Source organism: Anabrus simplex, chromosome 11, assembly GCF_040414725.1.
Source record: "Anabrus simplex isolate iqAnaSimp1 chromosome 11, ASM4041472v1, whole genome shotgun sequence".
In the NCBI taxonomy this organism is placed as follows: domain Eukaryota; kingdom Metazoa; phylum Arthropoda; class Insecta; order Orthoptera; family Tettigoniidae; genus Anabrus; species Anabrus simplex.
In genome coordinates this window covers 31,630,654-31,656,601 of record NC_090275.1, presented here as the reverse complement: position 1 = coordinate 31,656,601, position 25,948 = coordinate 31,630,654, and the positions used below count along the sequence as shown (strand labels likewise).

The 25,948-nt window shown below is 40.0% G+C and overlaps 1 protein-coding gene across 1 annotated transcript; it reads right to left on the bottom strand.

Moving 5' to 3' along the window:
• Nucleotides 1-252: 252 nt before the first annotated feature.
• On the bottom strand, nt 253-25,335 carry mlt (tubulin folding cofactor E like protein mlt). The gene is made up of 6 exons (XM_067155927.2): nt 25,279-25,335; nt 15,957-16,212; nt 13,433-13,611; nt 10,029-10,482; nt 5,640-5,809; nt 253-1,368 (listed from the first exon to the last, which is right to left on the bottom strand). Exons 2-6 carry the CDS (start codon nt 16,200-16,202, stop codon nt 1,032-1,034), a joined length of 1,386 nt encoding a protein of 461 aa, XP_067012028.1. The 5' UTR covers nt 16,203-16,212; nt 25,279-25,335; the 3' UTR covers nt 253-1,031.
• Nucleotides 25,336-25,948: the final 613 nt, after the last annotated feature.

Here is a 25,948-nt window from a genome sequence, read left to right as displayed (position 1 = left end):
GTCAACACATTGTTCTTTAAAACCTTTATAAGACTAACTGACAATATATTGCCAAACCTTGCCCTTGCAAAAAAGACTGACAATATATCGCCAATGACCACCCTAGCTAGAAAGACCAGATGACAATATTCTGTCGATGGAATGAATAAAAAACTTTGGAAAATAAAAGTTATATATAAAATTCCTGTTTTTCTTGCAATTCCTATAAAACATTTAAAGTTTGGAAAAAGAATCATATCAAACCTAACCCTATGGCCTACCAAGCGACCACTGCTCAACATGAAAGTCTGCAGATTACAAAGTGTCATGTGGTCAGTGCAACAAATCCTCTTGGCCATTATTCTTAAATAGCTCCTCGCGTAATACTCACACAGGCTGATTTAAGCTCAACCCAACCCTCAGGTCAAGGTAAAAATCCAAGGCATCCAGGTAAGAGATGGACTCGTTACCCCTAGACTGTGAGGCCAGCGAAAGAATCACATAAAAATCTTAATTACAACCCATGCTATTGATTTATGAAAGGAGAACTGCAAAATATTCCAGGGTCCTTTTCACCGCACCACCTGGTAAACAGCTGATCTTTTTACGTGCACTAGTCTTAAATATACCTGGTACTAGAAGGGTTAAGAACAGATCTTTAAAGTAAACAAGAAAAGTTTGGTCAATAAATAAAAATTAGGTTTCTGAGAATATGATACCAAAAACTTTTAAACAGCATGATTCTGAACATGTACATGCACCTTAGGCCATCTAACCTGAACCGCATCATTAACAAACAAACTCACATTCTCTATCTGTTAATTCAACAGATATAACTAACAACAATGACATTAGTCACAGGACCACAAACTATCATCACCTTTATTCCCCTCGTTAACAACACCAGTATATATCTCGTGTTAAAAGGAATACGAGAGGGCACGTGATCCAGTCGGTGATGCCCTACGGGAGACACCAGCACAGCCAACGAGGAGGGACTCCTCGTCCGTGCCTGTCGCAGCGATACAACAAGGTGAAGCAAGAGATAAAGCTCAGTTATTTCCTGCTCTCAGTTTAGAATCTATAATGATCTCGTCACCACTGCATAAATTGTAACTGTACAGCTGCTTGTTGGGGAATCTCATCTCTTCTGGCCCCATGATGGCCTTCATGTCTTGATCGACATAGAAAAGCCTCATCTTGGCCACAGGGATATTAGCAAAAGCTTCTAACTTTTGCTTCAACTCCTGGACAGTCTGGTAAACCACAATGCTCCGCACCTCAGACGTCTCGCCGCATGTCAATTTCACTTTGACACGTTTCTCAGGACTAAGGTCAATCTGAACTAAAGGATCCAACTTACCATGTATGGCAACCAGGTCATTGTACCTGAAAAAAAAAAGAATAACTGGTTAACCAACGAGCAACAGAAAATGTCACAACATACATACGTGAATACTTTTTTAATAAAGATCTAAAAATATCCACTAAACTGATATGCTAAGCTGTTGTTTTCTCCACATTACTGTATGGATCTGAAACATGGACTCTATACCGCTGTGACATCAAGAAACTGACATCAAGGACCAGAAGCTTAACATCATTACAAGTATCAAATAGGAGGATTATGTAACCATTGTTGCAGTTTTTGAAAGGGCACAGATATACAGTATAGAAGGCTCCATTATCAGTCATCAGCTCAGATGGATTGGACATGTCCAACACATGAGTGACAATAGACTACCTGTCAGTTACTGTATAGTGAACTCAGTTCTGACAGGAGGACCCTCTGAATCGCTACAAGGATCAGCTCAATAAGACTATGAAGAGCACAAACATCGAGCCCAGGACTTGGCACACACTTGCTGAAGATCGCCCTCACTGGCGTGCAACCACATCCACTGCTGTCCAGCAATTTGAAACAAAGCATCGAAGACTGCAAACAGAGGCTCGTCTTAGGAGAAAACTCAGACAAACCCAACTACATCCACCCCACTCTCTCACGTGTACCAAATGTGGTCGCATGTTCTATGCAAGGATTGGCCTGTTGAGCCATCAATGTCATCTGCCCAAAGTGGACTAAACATGAACTGCAGGTGAAACAAGTATGCTCGGATATGAGTAACGGCTGACTCGACAATGATGACTCTGTGCCATTGAATAATCCGTGCATCCTAATTTTGGGAGAGAAAATTAAAGAAAAAGTAAAACTGGCTTTAATTTGTGTTTTATTTACAAGAAATTAATCCTGCATAATTATGTAGTCCAAAATTGAATAAAATACACATTTCTTTTAAGAAACATATCATAATCTTCACATGCTGTTACAAAGCATCCGGGATTCTACCTATAATAGCTATGTACAATTTTTATCAGTTTAATGTTGTTAGGTATTTCTCTGAATACAAGATGACCCTGAATGCAAGACGACCCTCACTTTTTCCATCAAAATAATTTAATCAGGCTCAAAATGTGCTTTGTGAAATCATTTGAATGCCTTTCTTGTACAGTATGTATTTTTATAGTATCTTTGTCTCCACGCCAACACCGAACATTGGCTTTAGCTATGCTGTATTTTCTTGCGGCTGCACAATTATTCTTCATTTCTGCAAGTTTAATAACCATTAACTTAAAATTGGCATCATAATTTCAAAGAGAACCTGTTGAAAATTTGCCGAGAATACCTGTTCCACGTGTCTTTACAATACAACGATCCATCACGAAAATATTCCTGCTGTTTATAAAACTGTTAATTTTACCAAGTGTCAGGTACAGCAGACACCTTATAACTCTGCCACTGAGTAGCCATTGCTTTTCTAAGAATTTGAAGGCTCGCATGTCTTGATGCCATTCTGCGGATTTGAGAAACGTTTTTGTACAGGCTAAAGGAATGTCATTCTCTCTACGCTATTTCCCCAAGAACCAGTGACGTTACACAGAGGCACTGTACAGCTGGTTGCCGCGGCTAGTGATGTATAATAAAGACGCGGACATTGATGATCAACAAGTCTTTTTTTTTAAATCTTTCTGTGTGTGCGTGCACGCGCGGAGGTTAAGGGAAGCAGCGAGGTTACTGTGGTAGCTGCCAGTGGTGTTCATTACTGTTAGGGTGTGAACGCAAGACGACCACGGCCCTGTATTTTTCACATGAGATTTTGAGAAAAAACATTCTCTTGGATTCGGAGAAATACGGTAATGTGCGCAATAAAATTTTAAAGCAAATATTGTCGATTTAAAGCTCACGTACTTCAGTTCAGCATCACTTTCATCATCACTAGCAGAAGAATCATATTTATTTTCGCCATCTTCCTATAATCAACAAATTAATTTAAAATACCACCTAATCGATACTTTATTTCTTGCCTTTGGCAGAATTATAAAGACATTAACAAACACAGGACATGTTTTGACCACTTAGTGGTCATCTTCAGCTGTATCTAAATAGCTTAGATGAAAACATTTGGACAGTAAGCACATTAAAACCTTAATGATGTTCCCATGGGATTCTAAAAACTATTGCTCTAGTCATTAGCTATATGGCTGTTTATTTTCACTGTCATCATTTAATAGTGTTTACTTGTGTAATTGCCATTGTTGGTGTATATTTTCAATATGCTAGATTTTGGAATTTCAGATTTTTGACACCCCTGCAGATATTTTTACAACAAACAAACAAACAAACAAACAAACAAACAAACAAACAAACAAACAAACAAACAAACAAACAAACAAACAAACAAAATGCTTTTCTTGGTTCTTGTATTATGTATACATGCCCTTGCTGGTAGGACTTAGGCTATGTCTTCTGGTGTGGGCTAGAACAAATTTGTTATTTTCATTGATCTGTCTCTATTTTATCCTTGGCTTTGACAATATGAAAGTGACAGGTATGAGCGATGCTAGTAATACCATTCCTTATGCAGCCGGTCACTGCTATGAATGGTGTGAAAATATTGCTCATAGTGTCGGTTGGTACATGCATTTCAGTGGGCTTGGCAGACTGATACGCAATAGCAACTTCTGGCTGGGCGAGGAAAGCAATGGGAAACTACTTCACTCCTCATATCCCTAGTATGCCACTTCAGTGATGCCTAGGCCATCTTGACAGCTGATGGTGGAGCTACTGAGGATCCAAACAGCCTTCAAGCTGAGGACTGAACATACATAAGCATGTGGTAATAGGAATAATCAAATTTTCCAACTTCAATTTTCCTGAATAAATTATTTTTATTATCGGCTCAAGCCCGTTCGAAGTATACGTGTACGGATCTACAAAACATAAGCCAGGAGCGGTTTGACGTATACCTGTACAAACTAGGCTAGCGATGTTGTAGATATACATCTGCGTGTCATTTGTTGTTTGCCAATGTGAACTTTTCGCACAGCTCACAGCATAGGCTATTTTTCTATGCAGGGGAGCATCTTCTACCGTAATACGGCATTGTGTTGGCATAAAAAGAATTTGTTTCATCAATATTGATCAGTGTAAAAAAAAAATGGCAGCGTGTTTGCATGGTTTGTATTTATCTAAAGCAGCTCTCAAACACATATTAGGTGAAAGTAGTGATGAGAATGATATGAATGGTAATCAAAGTGTTAGTGATGATGCTTATGCACAGCAGGAAATTAAATGTTACGTAAATAATGACAGTAATATTGGTGAATGCTCACCCAAGTGGTCATGAGCACCTGTTGATTCAAATTTTCTTCCAACAAAAATTCCTTTTACGAGTAACTGTGGCCAAACTAGTGTAACTATGAGTGTTATGGATCTTCTTTATTGTATTTTGATGAAGTGTTAGTGGGCGTTATTATTAGGGTGACCAACAGATATGCAGAAAAAGAGATTCAGGAATGAAGTCCCTTGAATCAAAGGTCCCGAATGAGACAGCGGAAAGAAGTGACAAGGGAAGAAATCTGCATAGTTCTCGGCTTGTTCTTATGGGTATAATTCAGAAGCCAATGCTCAAATCATATTTTAGTAGGGATCCCTTTCTTGAAACCTCAATTTTCCCTCAGACCATAACACTGGATAGATTTGAACTAATCTTGATATTTCATGCTTCAAAAAATTCTGCACCCAACTGGATCTCTAAAGAAGGTAATTAGACATTGTTTTATTTTGCAAGCAGGGTGCCATATTTTTGTATGTAGATACTACTTCTACATGATATGAACTTCATACCCACTTAATTTGAACAAAATCAGACACGTCGTTTAGAAATTATAGCAATGTTTGTGACAGCATGTAAAATTGTGATATTTTTCTCAAATGTGTTACTGGTGTAAAGTAAAACTTGGCCAATTTTTAATACTGACTTGAAGGGTTAATTAATTAATAATGTGAGGAATAAATTTCAAATGATCTGAAAGCAATCCTGAATTTAAGTGACTATGTTTTGCACTCCCTGATTAATTTTTGCTTTCATACCTTTAAAAACAGAGGAGTTACATTTTTTTTTTTTTTTTTTTTTACCGAAAACCTACATTTTATATTAAAGAAAGCCTGGTACTATTAGACCTCATCTTTACATTTTCACCTGGCACTGAAAGGGTTAATACTTGACTAGCAATCTACAGAGGGGATGTAAATTTACAAGCCAATTACATCTTTGTGGTTCTCACCATTTCCACTAACATTTTGAAAATCATTGACTTACCTCTCAGGCCTGTCTGATTCAGGCTTGTCCATGTAGTACCTGATGAAGGCCCTCTCTGCATCCTCTCTCTCCTCCTCGTCAATGAGCCCACCACCATTCAGTGTGTGAACATTGGGGAGACGCGCAATTAGCAGCTGCCGCCTCTCGTGTTCCGTGTACTCCTGGGGGAACTGCATCAGACATGAAAATCACATAACAATGATCAAACATTTTCACATTCATGAAGTAGATTATATTTTAAACAATTATGTGAATTGCAGCAAGAAAATCAAACATAACTGAATAATAATTTCAATATTGAAAAAAATCAAGTGTCAAATAAAGTTATATAAAGAGGGATAGGAACATGGAAAGGATCACATAACAGTATGAACATGACAAGTCAGTCAGAAGAGGGACCAATATTGAAAGATCTGTCAAGATAGCCTCGCAACGAGTGTTGAAGTGCTTCCTCCTTATGAAGCTGGGAACAGTGGCAGCGATTTGGGGAAAGAATTAAATTTTTATTCCAATTTAGCTACCTGAAAATGTTTTTCAGTTTCAACTGAACGAAGAACCTAACAGTTATTTTAAACAATGCCTGAAACTAGCAGTTATTAAAAAAAAAAGTAATTTTTATAAACCCGGTTGTTTTCCAAGCCAATTCTTTCCTTTAATTTCTTTAATTATTCAGAAAAATACTTTGTGGAAATATACATGGAATGTCATTTGTCGCGGCTAACCGATTTGTACAGCACCACAACAAGTAGTGGAGACCTGAGCAGCAGTGTGTTGCACATGCTGTGAGGAAGGGTGGCAGGGGTATATTTTGGCAAAGTCATGGACATTGAGGTACGATTCACCCTCTTGCCGCACGCATTCGTCAATCTGTCAGTTTCACTCAGTCAATGAGTCTGTTCAGTTCTGTCTAGTATCAGTTACTTTGTTACTGTTTAGTCAAATACCAAATTACTTTTAATTGTATAATCATGCCGTACTTCTATTTAATTGTAATACATGTGTAATTATTGTCCTCTGGTGAAAGTTTTATTGTACAGTACTATTATTACCGCACTAAAGTTGGTAGACTGTCAACTTTTACGTCTCTACTGAAATTTGCTCAGAGAGAATCAAGAATTTACTAGTTTGTAGCAAATTTTTCAATTTTGATGTCTTATTTTCCTATAAATTTTGTGTCCCCCCAACTCCCCCACTTCTAATTCCCAATCAGCACTACTGGTAGGGAAGCAAATGAAACGGCGTATGGCTTTTAGTGCCAGGAGTGTCCAAGGACATGTTTGGCCCGTCAAGTGCAGGTCTTTTGATTTGACTCCCGTAGGCGAGCTGCGCATCGTGATGAAGATAAAATGATGATAAAGACAACACATACACCCAGCCCCCGTGCCAGCAAAATTAACCAATGATGGTTAAAATTCCCGACCCTGCCGGGAATTGAACCCGGGACGTCAGTGACTGAGGGCCAGCATGCTAACCATTTAACCATGCAGCCAGACGGCTGGGAAGCAGAAACAAGCTTGACAAGGGCTGAGAAGAAATGGATCTATAGGAACTGAGATTGATGTGGAGACAGCCCACCTATTTGAAGACAATAGTGAACAACAATTTGAAGATTGTCCTTGTCCTTTTGGATTTTCATGTTTGTCCTCGTCTCTTCTTTCTGTTGCTCCCTTTTCACACACTGACCTGTCACTGTTTTCATCCTATTATTCCCTTCCATGTTCCTATCTCTGTACATATATTACTGCTCCTTTCTATTACTCATGCATGTACACAATGTATATAATCAATCAATCAATCAATCAATCAATCAAACACCACTGATCTGCATTTAGCACTTTCGTCCAGGTGGCAGATTCCCTATCAGTTGTATATCTAATCTTTTCCTAAATGATTTCAAAGAAGCTGGAAATTTATCGAATATTTCTCTTGGTAAATTATCCTAATCTCTACTTCCTCTTCTTATAAACGAGTACTTGCCTCATTTTGTTCTGAATTCCAACTTTATCTCCATATTAATGTCCTTCCCACTTTTAAAAACTCTATTCAAGCTTACTGGTCTACTAATGTTATTACACACCACATCTCCACTGACAGCTTAATCAAGCAGGTTGTCTCCTTACTCCCAAACATACCCAGCCCAAAGTTTGTAACATTTTTGTAACACTACTCTTTTAAAGAAAGTAAGATTGGTCGAAGTTCCTCTTAATCAATACAATTTATATATAAATGTACACAGTAAAACCTCGTAAAAACGTTTCTGTAGGAGACAAGAAAAAAAAAAAAAAAAAAAAGAACGTATTAAGCAAGAAAACGTACCACTGAATATATGAATAAAAACTATCCAACAGGGGAATGCAAACACTAGATATTATTTTTTCCAACATGATGGCATTTTATGACGTGTATCCGCGGGTACAGTGAAAACCGTATCTACCATTTCTAAAGATGAGAGGAGAATATTAAAAGGTGTGAAAAACACAAGACAACAAATATGGGGATTACTATATAACAACAGTGCACTGAAAGGTGTGAAAAACACCAGACAACAAATATAAAAACATTTACATGGGGGTCAATGAAAATATCAAGTATTATTGCAAATGGCAATAGAAGCCTTTTATTTCGGACCAGTATGTTATTAAACATTATTTGCTGGTCACATTCTTAGACAATGAATTGGACGTTACATTCAACCATGTATGACTGCGAAAGTCGCTATTTTGAATGCGAAACAACTTTGATTTAATCAAATTGAATGATCGAGTCAAAACTCAAAGGTGCGAGTTTCAACATTCACGCTACCTCTGCACGCTTAAAGATGCGGGTGCCAGTCCCTTTTCTGATAGATTTTAATTTTGTCTTCATTAGTATGGAATTTCACAACTTTTTCCGAATCCATAACTAGGCTGTCTTTATCTACAACCTCGTTAATATGATTTCTATAGATTGCACCAATAGCATCTTACCCCCTACAGACTTGAAGAGTCTGGAAGCAGTGAAAGCTACCTATTTAAGAAGAGCCCTTTGCCTGCCAAGAACTGCACTAATCAGACTTGTGTACAAACTGGCCAACACTGATTTCTTTGTCAAGGAGGTAATGAAGAGAAACTACAAAATAGAGCACCATGTGAAGCTTATATCAGAGAAAGAAAGCAAGGCAGTGATCATAGATTCAGACTTTTATCAAATCATCATCATCATCTGGAGCAGTTTCCAACGATAGGCTGGGTCTGCTTGGAACATAAGCCTCTCCATCGTTTTCTGTCCATCCACCACTTCTCTTCTCTCACTGTGGTTCAGTTCCCTCCTCTAGCATCGATACTTTTCTTTACACCTTTCAGCCATCTGCCCCTCAGTCATCCTCTAGGTCTCCTTTCCTTCAACTCCATTTCTAACATTTTCTTGGTATCCTCTCTTCTCCCATTCTCGTAATACAGGGCCTCTAAAGGTGCATGCACAGTGCAAAAGACCACTTTGCTTGGTTGACCAGAGTGCAGACCCCACTCCTGGATTTGGAGCAATAGCACAGTCTCTCTCTTTCCCCACGCCTGTCTCGCTCGCTCCGCCTCTCTCCCTCTTCCTCACCTGCTCCGTAGCCCTCCAAATCAGAGCCGACTTAAGCTGAGCTTAGCCGAGTCGCCCCGAGATGACGCGCTGGTCTGGCGCCTCAGTTTGCACACGTGAGATTTTGGGCGTTTGAGGGGCCCTGTCTTAACATGTCCATACCACTGCTGCCTTGTTTTTCTCCTATCTTTTCCTGTAGGGGTACCTCATTTACCATTTCCTGAACTCTCCCATTTCTTACTCTGTCTATTCTTGTTAAACGTACTTGACACCTCCGAAACTTCATTTCCCTGGCAATACCTGTACCAAATAGAAGGGAATGAAGACAGAAGAAATATTCATATTAAAAGAATGAAGTATATGTAGGCAACAATACATAAACATGGTTGGAAACCTAAATAAACATTGTCCAATGAGGCCATAATGATGTTGGGGGAGAAAAAAAAAGGGTGGGAATGAAAGGTGGCATACTTTGCACTGAGGCATCTGTTTACAAGAACTGCAGTTCATGGCTTAAATTATAGAATCTACAACTAAGGGGGATACCACCAGGCATTAACTCAATGCTTCTGTACTCTCAGTGGATGGCACTGCCAACAGTAACCTATCCCAGTCTACCAAACAAGGACGAAATCTCTTAATGTTTTATGCAAATAGTAGGAACTTCACGTGACCATTCAATATTCCGTGTGCTGTGTGCATAATAAATATTAATAATAATATATAGAGACCAATGACATAGTCCAATCTGGATGAAGAGTATAATTTTCATACAAAAATAATGATTTACGGAAGAAAGTACAATCATGAAGATGGTCAGCTTACCTCAAAGAGTGGACAGTTTTGGATACGAAGACAATTGAGGGCTGGAAACCTGCTCAATCTGTCCACATCATCCCAGCTGGCTAACAGAGTCCCGTTGAGATTCAAGAAGCGTAAATGACGGAACCTGTTGTGTGGAGACTCTACGCGTGGACTGGATTCACACTCACTCTCTGACCGACCGCTCTGACAGTCATCGCTGTCACTGCTAGTGCTCCCGCTGCCGGACGAAACCCGCTCAAGGGATCTTAGAGGACACTTGGCTAGCACCAGAGACTCGAGGTTACAGAAAGCTGTGCCCAATTTACACACTTCCGACCAAGAGGTGATGGGATTGCCTGTGAAATGTAACTTCTTGACAGAGTTATGTTGCATTGTCTTCACCTCAGTCTCGGATACCATCTCGTCCAGATCAATTGAGTTGTAACCATTCAAGCTCAGATGAAGTTCTTCCAAACTGGAAACAGACATAACACAATATTTGGTCAATAAATGTTGAAGTGGATAAAAATGTTAACAAGAATTAAAAATATCAAGGATAAAAAAAGTTCTGTACTTTGAGGCTAGGAAGTGCTCTAATCATTTCCCCACTATCCCTTGTGATTCTGATTTGATACTGAAAATGAAGGAACCACTGTTCCTAAAGTTCTGCAGGCGATAGATCGCTCCAATCGCACCATCCAGAGGACAGATGCTGCTACAGAGGTATTACAGCTTCCACGTTGCTGGCAACGGTTTCTACACAATGCTGGACTATATCCGAGGGACTGCGGATGTTTCACACAGGTACAGTGAAACCTGGTTAGAGCATTCCTCATAAGACGTTTTCTCGCTTAGCACGTCATAAATTTGAAACCCCAATTCAAGTCAAATTAAATCTATTTCAAAATACCTCACTTATCGCATCACAAATTTTCACTATTTCCACTTAGTACAATTACATTTTTCCATCCTTGAAAATGTACTTTATCATCCCTTGTGAAAGGAACAGGATTTCCAACACCAATAACAACCCTCGCCTCAGGAGGCAGTTTGGGGAAATTGGAGTGAAAACAATAAATGGCCTTAAATTCCTGAATTTTACTGGAGTAAATTACACCTTTGGGAAGTACACTGGTAGCCTCAGGAAAGTTTGGTTGCCATTTTTTTTTTTTCAATGATGTTGCTGAATAATCCAATATGTTTGTGCTTATATTTCGCATTCCATTCATAAAAATGAATTCTATGTTGAGTAATACAGTGAGGGATAGCAAATATTTGTTGCATGATAGCCAACCTGTGGATTAGGAACACAATTTTTACAAGTTATTTTACGTTGCACCGACACAGATAGGTCTTATGGCAACAATGGGACAGGAAAGTGTTAGGAGTGGGAAGGAAGCAGCCGTGGCCTTAATTAAGCATTTGCCTGGTGTGAAAATGGGAAATCTGGAAAACCGACTTCAGGGCTGCCAGTAGTGGGGTTCAAACCCACTATCTCCCGAATACTGGACACTGTCCGCACCTAAGCGACTGCAGCTATCGAGCTCGGTGGATTAGGTACATAATCATGTGAAGATGACTATCGTGGTGCTTATTTGTCCTGTGGTAGCCCAGTTATGGATACTGAAAAAGTAGTGAAATTGCTTACTAATGAAGACAGGAAGCAGACAAGCATCTGAATCTTTCAGTGGTGGTGCGTACGTTGAAACTCACACCTTTGAGTTTTGACTCAAATTGATTGAAGCAAATTGAAGTGTTGTTGCATTCAAGATAGCTGTCAAAGTCATTCTCTTGCGCACAGCCGAGTTTAACCTCCAAATAAGTTTAGGATGAAGAGTATGACCAGAAAACAATGTTTAATAACCCAATGGTCCAAAATATGCATCATCTAACATTTGTTTTGGAAAGAATGTGATCTGCAATAATACACTGATACTTCCATGGGCACCAGTGAAAATGCTTTTGTATTTGTTGTTTGGTGTTTTACACATCTTTTAATACATTGTTGTCATTTAATAAGCCCCAGTGAAAAAATTGTTTGTATTTGTTCTCTCATCTTTTGTTTCGGTGCCTTTTAATACTCTCGTCTCCTCTTTAAAAATGGTAGATAAGCCTATATTTTTCACTGTACCCGTACATACATGATGTAAAATGCCCGCATGTCAGAAAAAAAACATATCAAGTGGATAGTTTTTATTCATGTATTCAGTAGTACGTTTTTTCACTTAACACGTTCTCTTTCTTTGCCCCCTGCAGAAATGTCTTAACGAGGTCTTACTGCATTTCCTTTGCATCTTCTTCTTATTGTAGTGCCTTCTCCATTACTGAAGGTTGGCCACAATCACAGCGAAGTCTGTACGATGTTCGGCTATCCTCATCAGTCTACTAGAATCTAGTCCTGTCCAATCCCATAAGTTCCTCAGCCAAGAGTCTTTCCTTCGACCACGTGACCTCTACATCCATCAATTTTACCCTGCATGATCAATTTTAGTAGGTTGTAATTTTCATTCCTCATAATATGCCCAAGGTAGGCTGACTTTCTTTTCTTGATTCTACACATCAACATTCATTCCCTCCTCATGCGTTTGAGTACGGCAGCATTGGAGATGTTGCCAGTCCACGAGATCCGTAACATCCTTTGGAACATCCACATCTCTTAATGGTGTTACATTTCAAAGTGTCCGACTCGTTGGCTGAATGGTCAGCGTACTGGCCTTCGGTTCAGAGGGTCCCGGGTTCGATTCCCGGCTGGGTCGGGGATTTTAACCTTCATTGGTTAATTCCAATGGTCCGGGGGCTGGGTGTTTGTACTGTCCCCAATATCCCTGCAACTCACACACCACACATAACACTATCCTCCACCACAATAACACGCAGTTACCTACACATGGCAGATGCCGCCCACCCTCATCGGAGGGTCTGCCTTACAAGGGCTGCACTCGGCTAGAAATAGCCATACGAAATTCATTAATTAACATTTCAAAGTCAATGTTTCAATGCCGTACAGAAGCAATGAATATACATAGCATCTGATAAAGTTGTGACGTCTCTCTAAGCCGAGGCTTCTGTCACACAGTGGATTCTTCGTTTTCAGAAAGCTAGTACGACCCATTTCTATTTGTACATGTATCTCTAAATCCGGCTCCAAGTCCTCAGCAATCCAGCTACCAAGGTACTTAAACTTCCACATCAGTTCTAATTAATAGCTGCCACTAATAAAGAAACAGCCTTTGTATCTTTCCTACACTGCTCTGTTTTCAGACCAACTCTGCAATATAGGAAAGTAGCACGGATGATGGCTGGTACAATGCAATGTTGGGAACAATGACAGTTCAAAATGTCAAAATTGAATCAGTTTAGGGAGAGGAATCATATGAAACAGATGAAAGATGGTCTGATCATATGCACACACAGAGCTGACTTACTTGGGGAGCAACCTCAGCAGCTTCCTAACACTGGCCCAGTCAATGTGAGTTCCATTTAGAACTAAGTTCTTCAAGAAGGGAAATGGATCAGTCTGAACAGTAGACAGTTCCTCCTGGAGATTGTTGAAACTGAGGTTCACAAACCTCACTCTGGGCATTTGCGTCAGGATTCCAAAAATCTGTGGAAAGAAACAAACATTTGGATATAGCAGTATTTGTACTGAACCACATCTCCACACTCCACTCATTATCAACTATATCACATCTATAAAATTCTGAGAAACACAGAAGTTGGTTAATATTTACTTCTCCATCACGAGTCTAAAAGATTGGCTAAGGGGAAGTATAATACAGTTTTTTCAAGAAAGGAATTGGGAGGGGGGGGGGCGGTGTATGTAATAATTATCAAGGAATTGTTAAAATAATGTAAAGAATACTTGAATGAAGAATTAGAGAAAATAAAAGAACAGTTTGTTTTCAAGAGTACAAGACTGACAGAGACACCCAATTTAATGACAAGGCAAAATACAGAACAGGACTAGGAATATGGAAGGGATATGATTATGTCAGAAATGTTAAATGAAAGATTACAGGGTGTAACTTAAAAGCTTTTCAGTCTGTTGAACATGGTTCAATATTAATATTATATAACATACCTGTAAAGAAAAAACAATAATAAACAAGGATTAAAAATACACACTATTCATTCTTAAAAGAACATCATCAGATTCTATCAAATCACACTGAATATTTAGAAATAAAATATTTATCTTCTTTTTTTGCTTTACGTGCACCGACACAGATATGTCTTACGGCGACGATGGGATAGGAAAAGCCTAGGAATTGGAAGGAAGCAGCCATGGCCTTAATTAAGGTACAGGCCCGGCATTAGCCTGGTGTGAAAATGGGAAACCACGGAAAACCATCTTCAGGGCTGCCGGCAGTGGGACTCGAACCCACTATCTCCCAATTACTGGATACTGGCCGCACTTAAGCGACTGCAGCTATCGAGCTCGCTGAAATATTTATCAGGGGTGGTGTGTGGTATTGTTGCAGTGTTGCACAACCCCTAATAATTTCACACTTCATTTATTGTCTTTTTCTATAATTTTTTAGTCTAATAAACATAACATATATTCTAAAATCTGTTAAAATCAACCACCTTTGGTCATTTGATGTGCTTTGTAATGGACCAATAACCTCTGCTGGCTTTGAATCAGACTCACAGGGTTTAATTTCCTACGGCAACCCCCAAGCAGACAGCGCGGTGCGATGTGGTTTCAGCAGGAACGAGCCTAAGCCTGTACATGGCATCAGGTAGCACACTCACCAGTAGCGGTCGTTGGGTGTTGCACGAGACCAGCAAACCCCCTATTGAAAAACACTTCCAAATGTATCCCCTTTAGATTGCACCACTCTGTGAAGATGACTTCATTCCTGTTTTCTCTCCTCACACAATGGTGATTTATTTTCCTCGCCACTAGGGTATGCCATACCGGACCACCCACAATATTACGAACATTTTGCATTAATGAAAAACAGGAGGCCTAATTTTCAATTCCAGTGAAGTAAGAATAACTGTAGTTGCACTGTATAATTAAGCTCTTATCTGCTGTGTTTTAATTGCTGGATATATCTCAGTTTTAATAGGAATGTAGTTCATTATGATTATAGAGTTTCTTGTTATTTCTGTAAGCTTCTAATATATAAATTTATAAATGTTACATCGAACATTTTGGTGCAAAATTCAACTTCAGATATCACCAGCTGCCATTAATATATATGTTTAATCATCATCATCATCAATCACTACTGATCTGCATTTAGGGCAGTCGCCCAGGTGGCAGATTCCCTATCTGTTATTTTCCTAGCCTTTTCTTAAATGACTGCAAAGTAATTGGAAATTTATTGAACATCACCCTCGGTAAGTTATTCCAATCCCTAACTCCCCTATCTATGAATGAATATTTGCCCCAATATGTCCTCTTGAATTTCAATTTTATCTTCATATTGTGTTCTTTCCTATTTTTAAAGACACCACTCAAACTTATTCCTCTACTAATGTCATTCCACGCCATCTCTCCACTGACAGCTCAGAACATACCACTTAATGCATGTAATAAATTGCTTCAAATTAACATACCACTTAGTCGAACAGCTCATCTCCTTTCTCCCAATATTTCTGTCCAAACCCCTAGGAATTTGAAATTTGGAATTTATCTTAATGAAATCCTGCTTTGTCACTACTCCAACAAACAATGCAAGGCGTTCGAGAAACTACTGCTCTTTCATTGGCTCAAATCCAACCAGCTGCCAGTCCGCTGACCCTCCATTACGTCAGAACCTCCCCCACCCCACACCCTGGTTAGGTCAATGACACTCTGCACTTCGCCTTCAGGTGCTTTACCCCTACTGTTCCCTTAGTATTAACAGATTAAACCATAAGGGGATGGTAAAAGTTGTCCATGTATATGTGGTATGACATTTGATGGCTCGGGAATCTCTGTTACATAACATCACATACCTCTCTCCATCTGGACAACTTGTTCTGAGCCAGATCCAAGTCCTCAACGCTATGACATTTGCTCTTCAACTCCTGTTCGTCTCCAGCAGACTCAATATCACAGTCATTTAGCACCAATAACGAAGGGATACAATTCCTTGGGCTCTTCTTAGGCACATAGATAGCTATAGGAAGATGATCAACGCCAAAATCATCCTCCTCATCCCTGCCATACTTCTTATCTATTGCTTCCAACAGCGAGGGCATTTCATATGATCTGCAACAGAAAATTATGAAGTATTAAATAGCATCAATATAAATTTTGAACAACAGCAAAACAGAAAGCAAATATTACATGAAGAATAAGTAAAGGCAGTTTTAACTAAAGATAACAATGTAAGTATATTACATTTCTTGATGTATTTCACCCTCTGGTAAACACAACTTGTTTTCATCAAAACCCATTACTACAACTGTAAAACCTGAACTAATGTAAGTACACATACTTAAAGTAAGAACGCAAAAGGGTGTTTGTAATTGAAAACCAAGTAATCGTGAGACGCGAGGGAATTAATCAGTAGATGAAGGGTAATATTAAAAGTCCAAGGAATGTTCTTAATCAGTAAGATAAACACAATAATAGGTGAGTATGGTGGTGGTGATTTTTTAAGGGCCAATATTTTTTCATAAATAATATTTTCAGATTGTAGTGTCATGTATTGTTTAGGTGGATAAAACATTTTATTTTACACAAGTTACATATATTCAATACGGACCAATATGAATATGACTGCTTATAACTGAAATTTTTCTCTGTACATTTTTACTTCTCCACCATTCATTTAAATGAAAAGTAAAAAATTACTTCAAAAACAAAAATACAGTAATATAAGGTGGACACCATTGTCTGCTGTGGTCAGTTGTGAAACTTGTGTCCGCTGGGTCCACGGAGGTCATGCAAGTAAATGGTAATCACTCACGCCAAGTACTTTCTATTTCCCAGTTTTTGCCTTCTGCAGGTCGAGGAAGTGAGGGGAATAGAGCGAGACATGTGAGTAAACATGTTTTAAGTGACAATTCTGGATTACAAGTTCATCCAAGTTGTATGAAAACAGTGAACTTCTCTCTTTTTTGGTTTGCGTGTTGACACCCAACCAGCTGAATTTTTAAATTCAATATTGATAGTTAGTAGTGGAAGTGTCACGTGTCTGTCACATCGGGCTGTTAACACTTCTCTCGTGACAATTTCCTGTATCTAATTTGTTTCTTGCCGGGCTGAGTGGCTCAGGCAGTTGAGGCGCTGGCCTTCTGACCCCAACTTGGCAGATTCGATCCTGGCTCAGTCCGGTGGTATTTGAAGGTGCTCAAATACGTCAGCCTCATGTCTGAAATTCTGGCACATCGGCGCCTCCAAAAACCGTAAAAGTAGTGTGTTTGTTTGTATCAATATTCTCTTTGAATTTTCAAGGGAGAGTGAAGCACAAGCAGCTGCAAACCAGAGAAAATTAATTTTCTTACATCTGAATGTATAACGTATCATGAATATTTCATTTCTTTTAAACGTCGCACTACCACATCGAAGCTTTTTGGCGACGAAAAAACTTCTAGGATTGGTAAGGTAGCAGCCATGGCCTTATTTAAGGTACAGCACAAGCATTTGCCTGGTGTGAAAATGGGAAACCACGGAAAACTATCTGCAGGGCTGCCGACAGTGGAATTCGAACCCACTACCTCTCGGATGCAAGCTCACAGCTGTGCGCTCCTAACCACACAGCCAACTCGCCCAGTAGAAATATAATTATTTTCATCCAAAACCTAAAGCTTACTCTTTAAAAAAATTGTGACTGAAACCTTAAGCATCCTTATGCATGCTATAGACACAAAAGCAAGAACCAGCCGACAGGCTTAATTATACCAATTCTGTCGAGCTTCAGTAGTCATTCTTAATTAAATTTCTTGCCTTGTACTGTCCACAGGTCTGCAACTATTCTTAGTAAAAGACTGCAAAAGGTAGCTAAACTCTAACATTTATAAAGTAATGTTCTAGTATGAAGAAAACCTATCCATATGATAACATTTGGTCTGCATGCCTGACATGATGAAGTAAGAGATTAATTCCAAGTTTTAATTCATCGGTACAACACAGATTCCAAGCAATTGTTTTCTTCCATAACTCCCATACTCCTTAAAAAATGTGTGACTGAATCTGCTACATTTAGGGATCTCTTTTCATGGTATAGATACAAAGGTAAGAGCCATTCGACAGACAAGTTTTATTTTAACGATACTGTCAAGTTTCTTTATTAAAAGTACGAAGGCCATCCGGAAAGTGGTACCCGTTTACGCAATAAAGACACAGGAGTAAATATTAACAAATATACACATTTTTATTGGAAAGAGCATACTTTCTTCACATAATCTCCAAGAAAATTTAGACATTTTTCACAACGTGGGATGAGTTTTTGTATTCCAGCGTCATAGTCCTCCGCCGCCAGCGTATTGAGATACGTAGTCATGACTCGTTTAAGTTCTTCATCGCTGTCAAATCTTTTTCCCGCCAGAAAGTCTTTAAGCTTTGTAAAGAGATGAAAATCCTAAGGGGCCAAGACCGGGCTATACAGGGGATGTTCGAAGGTTTTCCACTTGAATTGCTGCAAAAGTTGTTGTGTTATCGCAGCTGCAAGAGGCCTGGCATTGTCATGAAGGAGAATGATGCCTGTAGACAATAGACCTCACCGTCGATTTTGTATTGCCCGCCATAATTTCTTTAATGTTTCACAATACGCATTAGCATTAATTGTGTCTCCACGGGCCATAAAATCAATGAGCAGTACACCTCGGCTATCCCAGAAAACGGTTGCCATGAGTTTCCTGGTGGACAGAACTGTCTTGAAGTTTTTTGCATGATGCCCATGTTTTGTCCCCAGTAATGATGCGAGTCAGGAAAGAGTCTCCTTCATCAGAATAACATCCCACGAACATCAGTGCTGCAGCCATACGCTTGATTTTGTGCTCCTCTGTAAGCATGCGAGGGACCCACCTTGCACAGATTTTTGAATAATGCAGATGGTCTTTGACAATTTCATGAACAATTGTTCGAGACACATTAGGAAAATGTTCACAGAGTTCATCAATTGTGATGCGCCGATCATTCCTCATGCATTCGTCTACTGCGCTCAGCAGTTGGTCTGTAATGACAGATGGTCGCCCTGAATGCTCCTACTTGTGTGTATTCCCCCTCCCCAGGTTGAAGTTGCGCCACCAGCGCCGAACAGACGACTCGTCCATCACACTGCCTCCATACACCTCCGTTAATTGGCGATGAATATCACAAGGTCGAACGTTTCGTGCATTAAGAAATTTAATCACGGCCCTCACTTCACAACTGGCGGGGTTCTCAATTTGTTTAAACATTTTAAACAATCACAGACACAACACAGGCTATGCTAGCCTCACGCAACCTCGCACAGAGCAGGCAGACAAGCCACTGACGCGGTCTGACCTTGCCCAGTGGCTACCCGAGTCGTCAGCGCTTCATACGGCACTAACGGGTACTACTTTCCAGATGGCCCTCGTATCTTTCCTTGCAATGTCTGCAGGTCTATAATTATTCCAATTTTTTTTTTAAATGAGTAACCAAAATGTACAAATAACATTTACAAATTACTGTATTGCACTAAAAACCTATCCACATTATAACATTTGGTGTGAACACCTGGCATGACAGAGCATTAAATCAACATCAGTTCTTACTGCAGTGGCACAACAAAGATACAGCTTATATATATTCAACAAATGGAAAAGAAACACAAAAAACAAGTAGATTTTGCAATAATTTTCTAGTCAAAATGTCTCAGTAAGAGCAGACTCATTTTGGTTTCCCACCAAAATGGGCACGTTTTGAAACCTCCTTAATGCAAGATGGATTTTAGAAATGTTAAGTCAAGAAGCGCCTCTTACTTGAATTCTATGTAAAACTGGGGGGGGGGGGGGGGGGGGTTTACATAAAGCTATAAACCTGCTTGTGTTTTTTTTTTTTTTTTTTTATGTAGATGTTAAAAAGGTGTCAGAGTAGAGGTGGCAGAGGAGAGTAGATACATAACAAAAGGCAGCAGACACTCAACCCCAATAGGCATATGTTTCTTTATTGGCTGCTGTGAAATTCAATGCTTACTCCTTCGATTAGTTCCAGAAAATTAGCAGTGTGGTGTCAGAGTAAGATGGATTTATAATCTAAGGTCAGAGTTTAATATAATTGGAATTGATATTTCTTCTGTGCATATGTTTGTTGTTAAGTGTCTCAACTGTATTGGGTTCTTCCCAAAAATGCAGTTAGCAATGGAATCACAAATTTGTATTATCGTTTTTAACGTTGACGATTGGATGACTAATGAATCCGCAAGTTATTTCTGATTAAGAATGGGATTTTCATCATTCTTCCTAAATTATCTTTTTTCCTGATTTTCATTTTTACACTCATTTTAATCATACAGACACTTCAATACACCAAGGACAACATGAAACTAACAAGCTAAGTTTCCCATAACTAAGGAATATGTGTTTGTGAGAGAGAAAAAAAAAACAAGTGACAGTACTGCTCTGTACAATGATACAGGCTTAAAGAGTGCAGGTAACAGGACCAATACTTTTTTCCAAAGCCAGTACGTAAAGGGTTGAATATTTAACAAGATTTTTTCCTAGTGGTTTAACGTTACACTAACACACATGTGGCGATGCAAGGATGGGAAAGGGCTAGAAATGGGAAGGTATCGGCCATGGCCTTAATTAAGGAAAACCATCTTTAGCGCTGCTGATGGTGAGATTCAAAATCGCTATCAGCCAAATGCAAGATCACAGCTATGCAACCCTAACCACACAGCCAACTCTATATAACAGATTAATGACCCTAGCGAGAACAAGTAACAAAAATATGAACTTCTCTTCCAAGAAGATCTGCCTGGCCAAGGCTGTAAAGGCATACTCGGTTCATCTGGAAGGACATGGGTTTGATTCCCTGCCGGGAAGTGGAAAAATTTAAGAAACGAGATATCCACTTCCAGAGGTGCACATGGCCCTCAGGATCACTCAGCTTACACCAAAACTGAGTATCAGGTTTACTCCTGGGGGCAAAGGCGGCCGGGCGTAGAACTAACCACTTTACCCGAACAAGTGTCGAGGTTACGGATAGTGGAAGCTTGAATGTGGCTAATTATAGATGAAGGCATATTACACACATTAACAATAATAATAATAATAATAATAATAATAATAATAATAATAATAATAATAATAATAATAATAATAATGTCACACAGCTATGAGTTTGCATTCAGGAGAGAGTGGGTTCAAACCCCACTGCCGGCAGCCCTGAAGATGGTTTTCTGGGTTTCCCATTTTCACACCAGGCACATTCTGGAGCTGTACTTTAATTAATGCCATAGCTGCTTCCTTCCCCCTTCCAGCCCTTTTCTATTACATCATCAAAAGACATATCTGTGTCAGTGCGACGTACGACGTAAAGCAAAAAAAAACACTAACAACCTCTCTGGGTGGGGGCAGTAGAATAACACCCATGGTATCCCCTGCCTGTCATAAGAGATGACTAAAAAGGGGACCAGTGGCTCTCAACTCGAGAGTGTGAGTTGGCGTCAATAGATCTCCAAGCTGAGTTTGGCATTACTTCAACTTACTCGTGCTGTGCTCCTCGCTTTCATTTTTCCTACCTGACCTCCCTTGGTCAACCCTTGTTCTTTTCTGGCTCAACGGTATTAGCTTTGCAAGACCTTGGGATTCTTTCATCTTCACACCCTTCGTGGCCCGTGTCTTTCTTTGGCCAATGCCTTCATTTTTCAAAGTGCTGGACTCCTTCCATTTTTTCCCCCCCTCTGATTAAATTAGTGTTAATAGAGAATGGTTGCCTAGATGTACTTCCTCTAAAAACAATAATCACCACCATCACCTGTCACACTAACCACTACAAAGTCGCATCCCTCCACATAGGATTGAAATCAGGAAGACCGAGCTTGATAGCTGCAGTCGCTTAAGTGCGGCCAGTATCCAGTATTTGGGAGATAGTGGGTTCGAACCCCACTGTCGGCAGCCCTGAAGATGGTTTTCCGTGGTTTCCCATTTTCACACCAGCCAAATGCTGGGGCTGTACCTTAATTAAGGCCACGCCCGCTTCCTTCCCATTCCTAGGCCTTTCCTGTCCCATCGTCGCCATAAGACCTATCTGTATCGGTGTGACGTAAAGAAAAAAAATCATGAAGGAAATCTGGCCATAAAACTTGGCATACCATAAACAGGAAAAACATTATTATTTTTTCTTTCGTTCTTAATCCATTTACCCTCCAGAGTTAGTTTTTCCCTCGGACTCAGCGAGGGATCCCGCCTCTACCACCTCAAGGGCAGTGTCCTGGAGCGTGAGACTTTGGGTCAGGGATACAACCGAGAAGAAAGACCAGTACCTCGCCCAGGCGGCCTCACCTGCTATGCTGAAAAGGGGACTTGTAAGGGGGATGGAAGGGGTAGACAAGGAAGAGGCCCTAAGTTAGGTACTATCCTGGCATTTGCCTGGATGAGAAGTGAAAAACCACTTCAAGGATGGCTGAAGAGGGAATCAAAGGCCCCTCTACTCAGCTGACCTCCCGAGGAGGAGTGAACCCCGTTCCAGCCCTCGTACCACTTTTCAAATTTTGTGGCAGAGCCGGGAATCGAACCCGGACCTCCGGGGTTGGCAGCTAATTACACTAACTACTACACCATAGAGGCGGATATTATTATTATTATTATTATTATTATTATTATTATTATTATTATTATTATTTACTCTTCTTCCTGCATCTTTTTTAATTTTTTGTGGTCGGCATGCGTTTAGATTCCGCCATTTTTACGGCCGGATGTCCTTCTGACGCCAACCCTGTACAGATTGATGTAATAACTTGCGTGTTTCTATGGTGGTTAGTAGCGTGATGTATTGTGTGTAGATGGTAGTTGTATACTGAGACGATCACAAACACCCAGTCCTCAAAGCATAAGAATTAACGACACACAGTTAAAATCCCCGACCCGGCCGCGAATCGAACCCATGACCCATTAGTACAATAATAAACTAAAAGTGGAAAGGAAATAGGTGGTCACCATCACAAGCCAGTAGGACAAGAACGAATTAAACGCGGTGGAGGGTGATTATTGTTTTAAGAGGAAGTACAGCTGAGCAGCCATCCTCTATTATACCGGTAACACTAATCAGAGGAGTTACAACCTTTCGAAACCGGGCGAGTTGGCCGTGCGGTTAGGGACGCGCAGCTGTGAGCTCGCATCCGGGAGATAGTGGGTTCGAATCCCACAGTCGGCAGCCCTGAAGATGGTTTTCCGCGGTTTCCCATTTTCACACCAGGCAAATGCTGGGGCTGTACCTTAATTAAGGCCACGGCCGCTTCTTTCCCATTCCTAGGCCTTTCCTGACCCATCGTCGCCATAAGACCTAGGCCTATCTGTGTCGGTGCGACGTAAAGCAAATAGCAACCTTCCGAAGGAAAGGGGTAGTGCCAACAGAAAAGGAAGGCCCTAGAAGAGTGTAAAAGTCAAAGACTCCTGAGGCCTCGCACACTATAAATATTACCCAGGATACGAGTCCGCCTCCGTAGCGTAACGGTTAGCGCTATTAGCTGCCGTCCTCGCTGGCTCGGGTTTGATTCCCGGTACTGCCAGAGATTTAAGAATGGCAGGACGAATGGAATGTGGGTGAAATGGTACATGCAGCTCACCTCCATTGGGAGTGTGCCTGAAAAGAACTGCACCACCTCAAATCCTCGATATGTGGACACGAGTATTTTTTTTTTTTTTTTTAACCGGGATCGGATAGGAAAGATGAAAGAGGAGTACCGTTATAATTAAAAGAATGCTATGTCAAAGTAAGGATAGATTTGCAACAAATCTTTCAGCAACCTGATCACAATAGAAAGAATCTGAAGCACATAAATAATGGTGTTAACAATCGCTACAGATCGCAGCCTCTTTGGATGTGGTGGTTCGACTTCTGAAAGGCTAATGTTTTGTATCTCATCCCAAATTACGAGAGCATCTCGGATAACACCATTTCACACCCACAATATGCAACCATACAAGCCATGTCTAACGACCAGGGGTCATCAATATGCTAAAATTGAAATGTCGATAGTCTGGTATTAATTATTAAATCTACAAACGTAAGTATATGAGAGTGCAATAGTACAACTAGGCTTTCCATCAAGAGGGCCACAGTTCAATTAAGGTGGTAATGATTGTTTTAAAGGGCGATACACTGAGATAATAAGTTACACCCTTGCGATTCGAAAAACTCTCTGCGAGTGAAATTGTCAAAAGATACACATACACGTAGTAGGGATTTGCTTAACACACTGGCTATTAACATCGAGAAATTAAGTCATAACCTTCTATGTTTTCCTGGTCATAAACATTACAACGGGCGTCAACGTCTACAGTTCGAATCACAGCGTGGGCGTGATATTTCTCGACTCTTAAGCCTGCACATAACAAAGGGGTTAGAATTGTTCTCCAAACATGCTAGGCGAATTCCTAGAATAAACTAATCTGTAACGAGATAAGAACTTTATTTTTGCCGCATTTATAGCACTTTCTTTCAATAAAAACGCTATATGACTAAGATATATATATTGTTAAAACAGTTTTGGAGATTACGACCAGGCTCTGTAATTAACGAGTGGGCATGTTTCAACGAGAACTAAACATGTGGAAACTCCTAACGCAGAAAGTGGTTCAGGAGACCACTCGACATTTAAATAATCAATACGGTGTCATAATTCTTAAAACGATACGATATTCACATTGGAGAATGCCAACACAACATCGCAACATACTGCATTACGTTCCTTTAGCAGTAGCTCGTGTTACGTACATTGTTCAGCGCGAAAACCACTTTCACCAGCAACAGCTGATAATCAGCGAACCAAGAGTGTGCATGCATATCGGAGGGGAAAGAAATCATTGGCATCCATCCAAGTATCCAAGCCTACACGCAATAAACTGCGTGTTACATACACATTCAACAACTCACTGATCGATATTTTTTTAAATCACAAAACCAGCACACGAACACTTTTATTCACTTCTGAGAGGACGAAGGTAAGAAAAAAAAGTATAAACCTGAGCTTTCACTGTTACATCAATCGAGCAAATTCACGCAAAGACAAAGAAGTGTTTCATTGCAAAGCTTCGGGTTGTTAAAGATTTCATATACGATGAGTATTCATTTCATTTCTTGATGCTGAGTAGAGGAAGGCACCATGAAGAGTGTATCGGTGAGAACAAAGGAACTTACTATTTGAGGTGACGGAGTCTGACACTTCCCGCACGGTCTAGTCCAGGCCTGTTCACGACTCGCACTGCTCCAGTGGTTTGTTTATTTACAGCAAACAGCTGGTTTAGTTCGCGACAAGTGCGCATAGGTGCCGCCACTTACATCAAGGTCATTTACCGATTTTCTTCTCCAGCCAGCTACAGCTCCCTTCTCCACAGCTTATGCATGAGTCAGGTTCGCCAATGTGATGAGCACAAACGCCCTGAATATTATTTCCCACTAATAACGAATTGTTTACCGGTACTTGCCATCGGAAACGGAGTGCTCTGCAGAATACTATTGGAGTTTCGAGAGGTATCCTTAACCTTTATCAACAACAATCAGTAACTAAGCGAAAGTAATGAATTACCATACTTGTAACGAATACTTGTAATCGTTACTTTCCACAACGTATTTACTCGTAATTTACCTTTGGAAATACAATTGTAATCGCTACATTCCAGTATTCGAAATACATCGCATGGAAGCAGAAATGGGAAAAATAATTGTTGAAGAACTTCTTCAGTTCCAATACTTCGTACAGAAGGACCCATATCATCAACAGCCAACAGATACCGTCTTACCTCTCCAATACTTCGAAAGACATCAGACTTATTCTGCAGTATCCATCAATGCTTGAGATGTGCTTAAA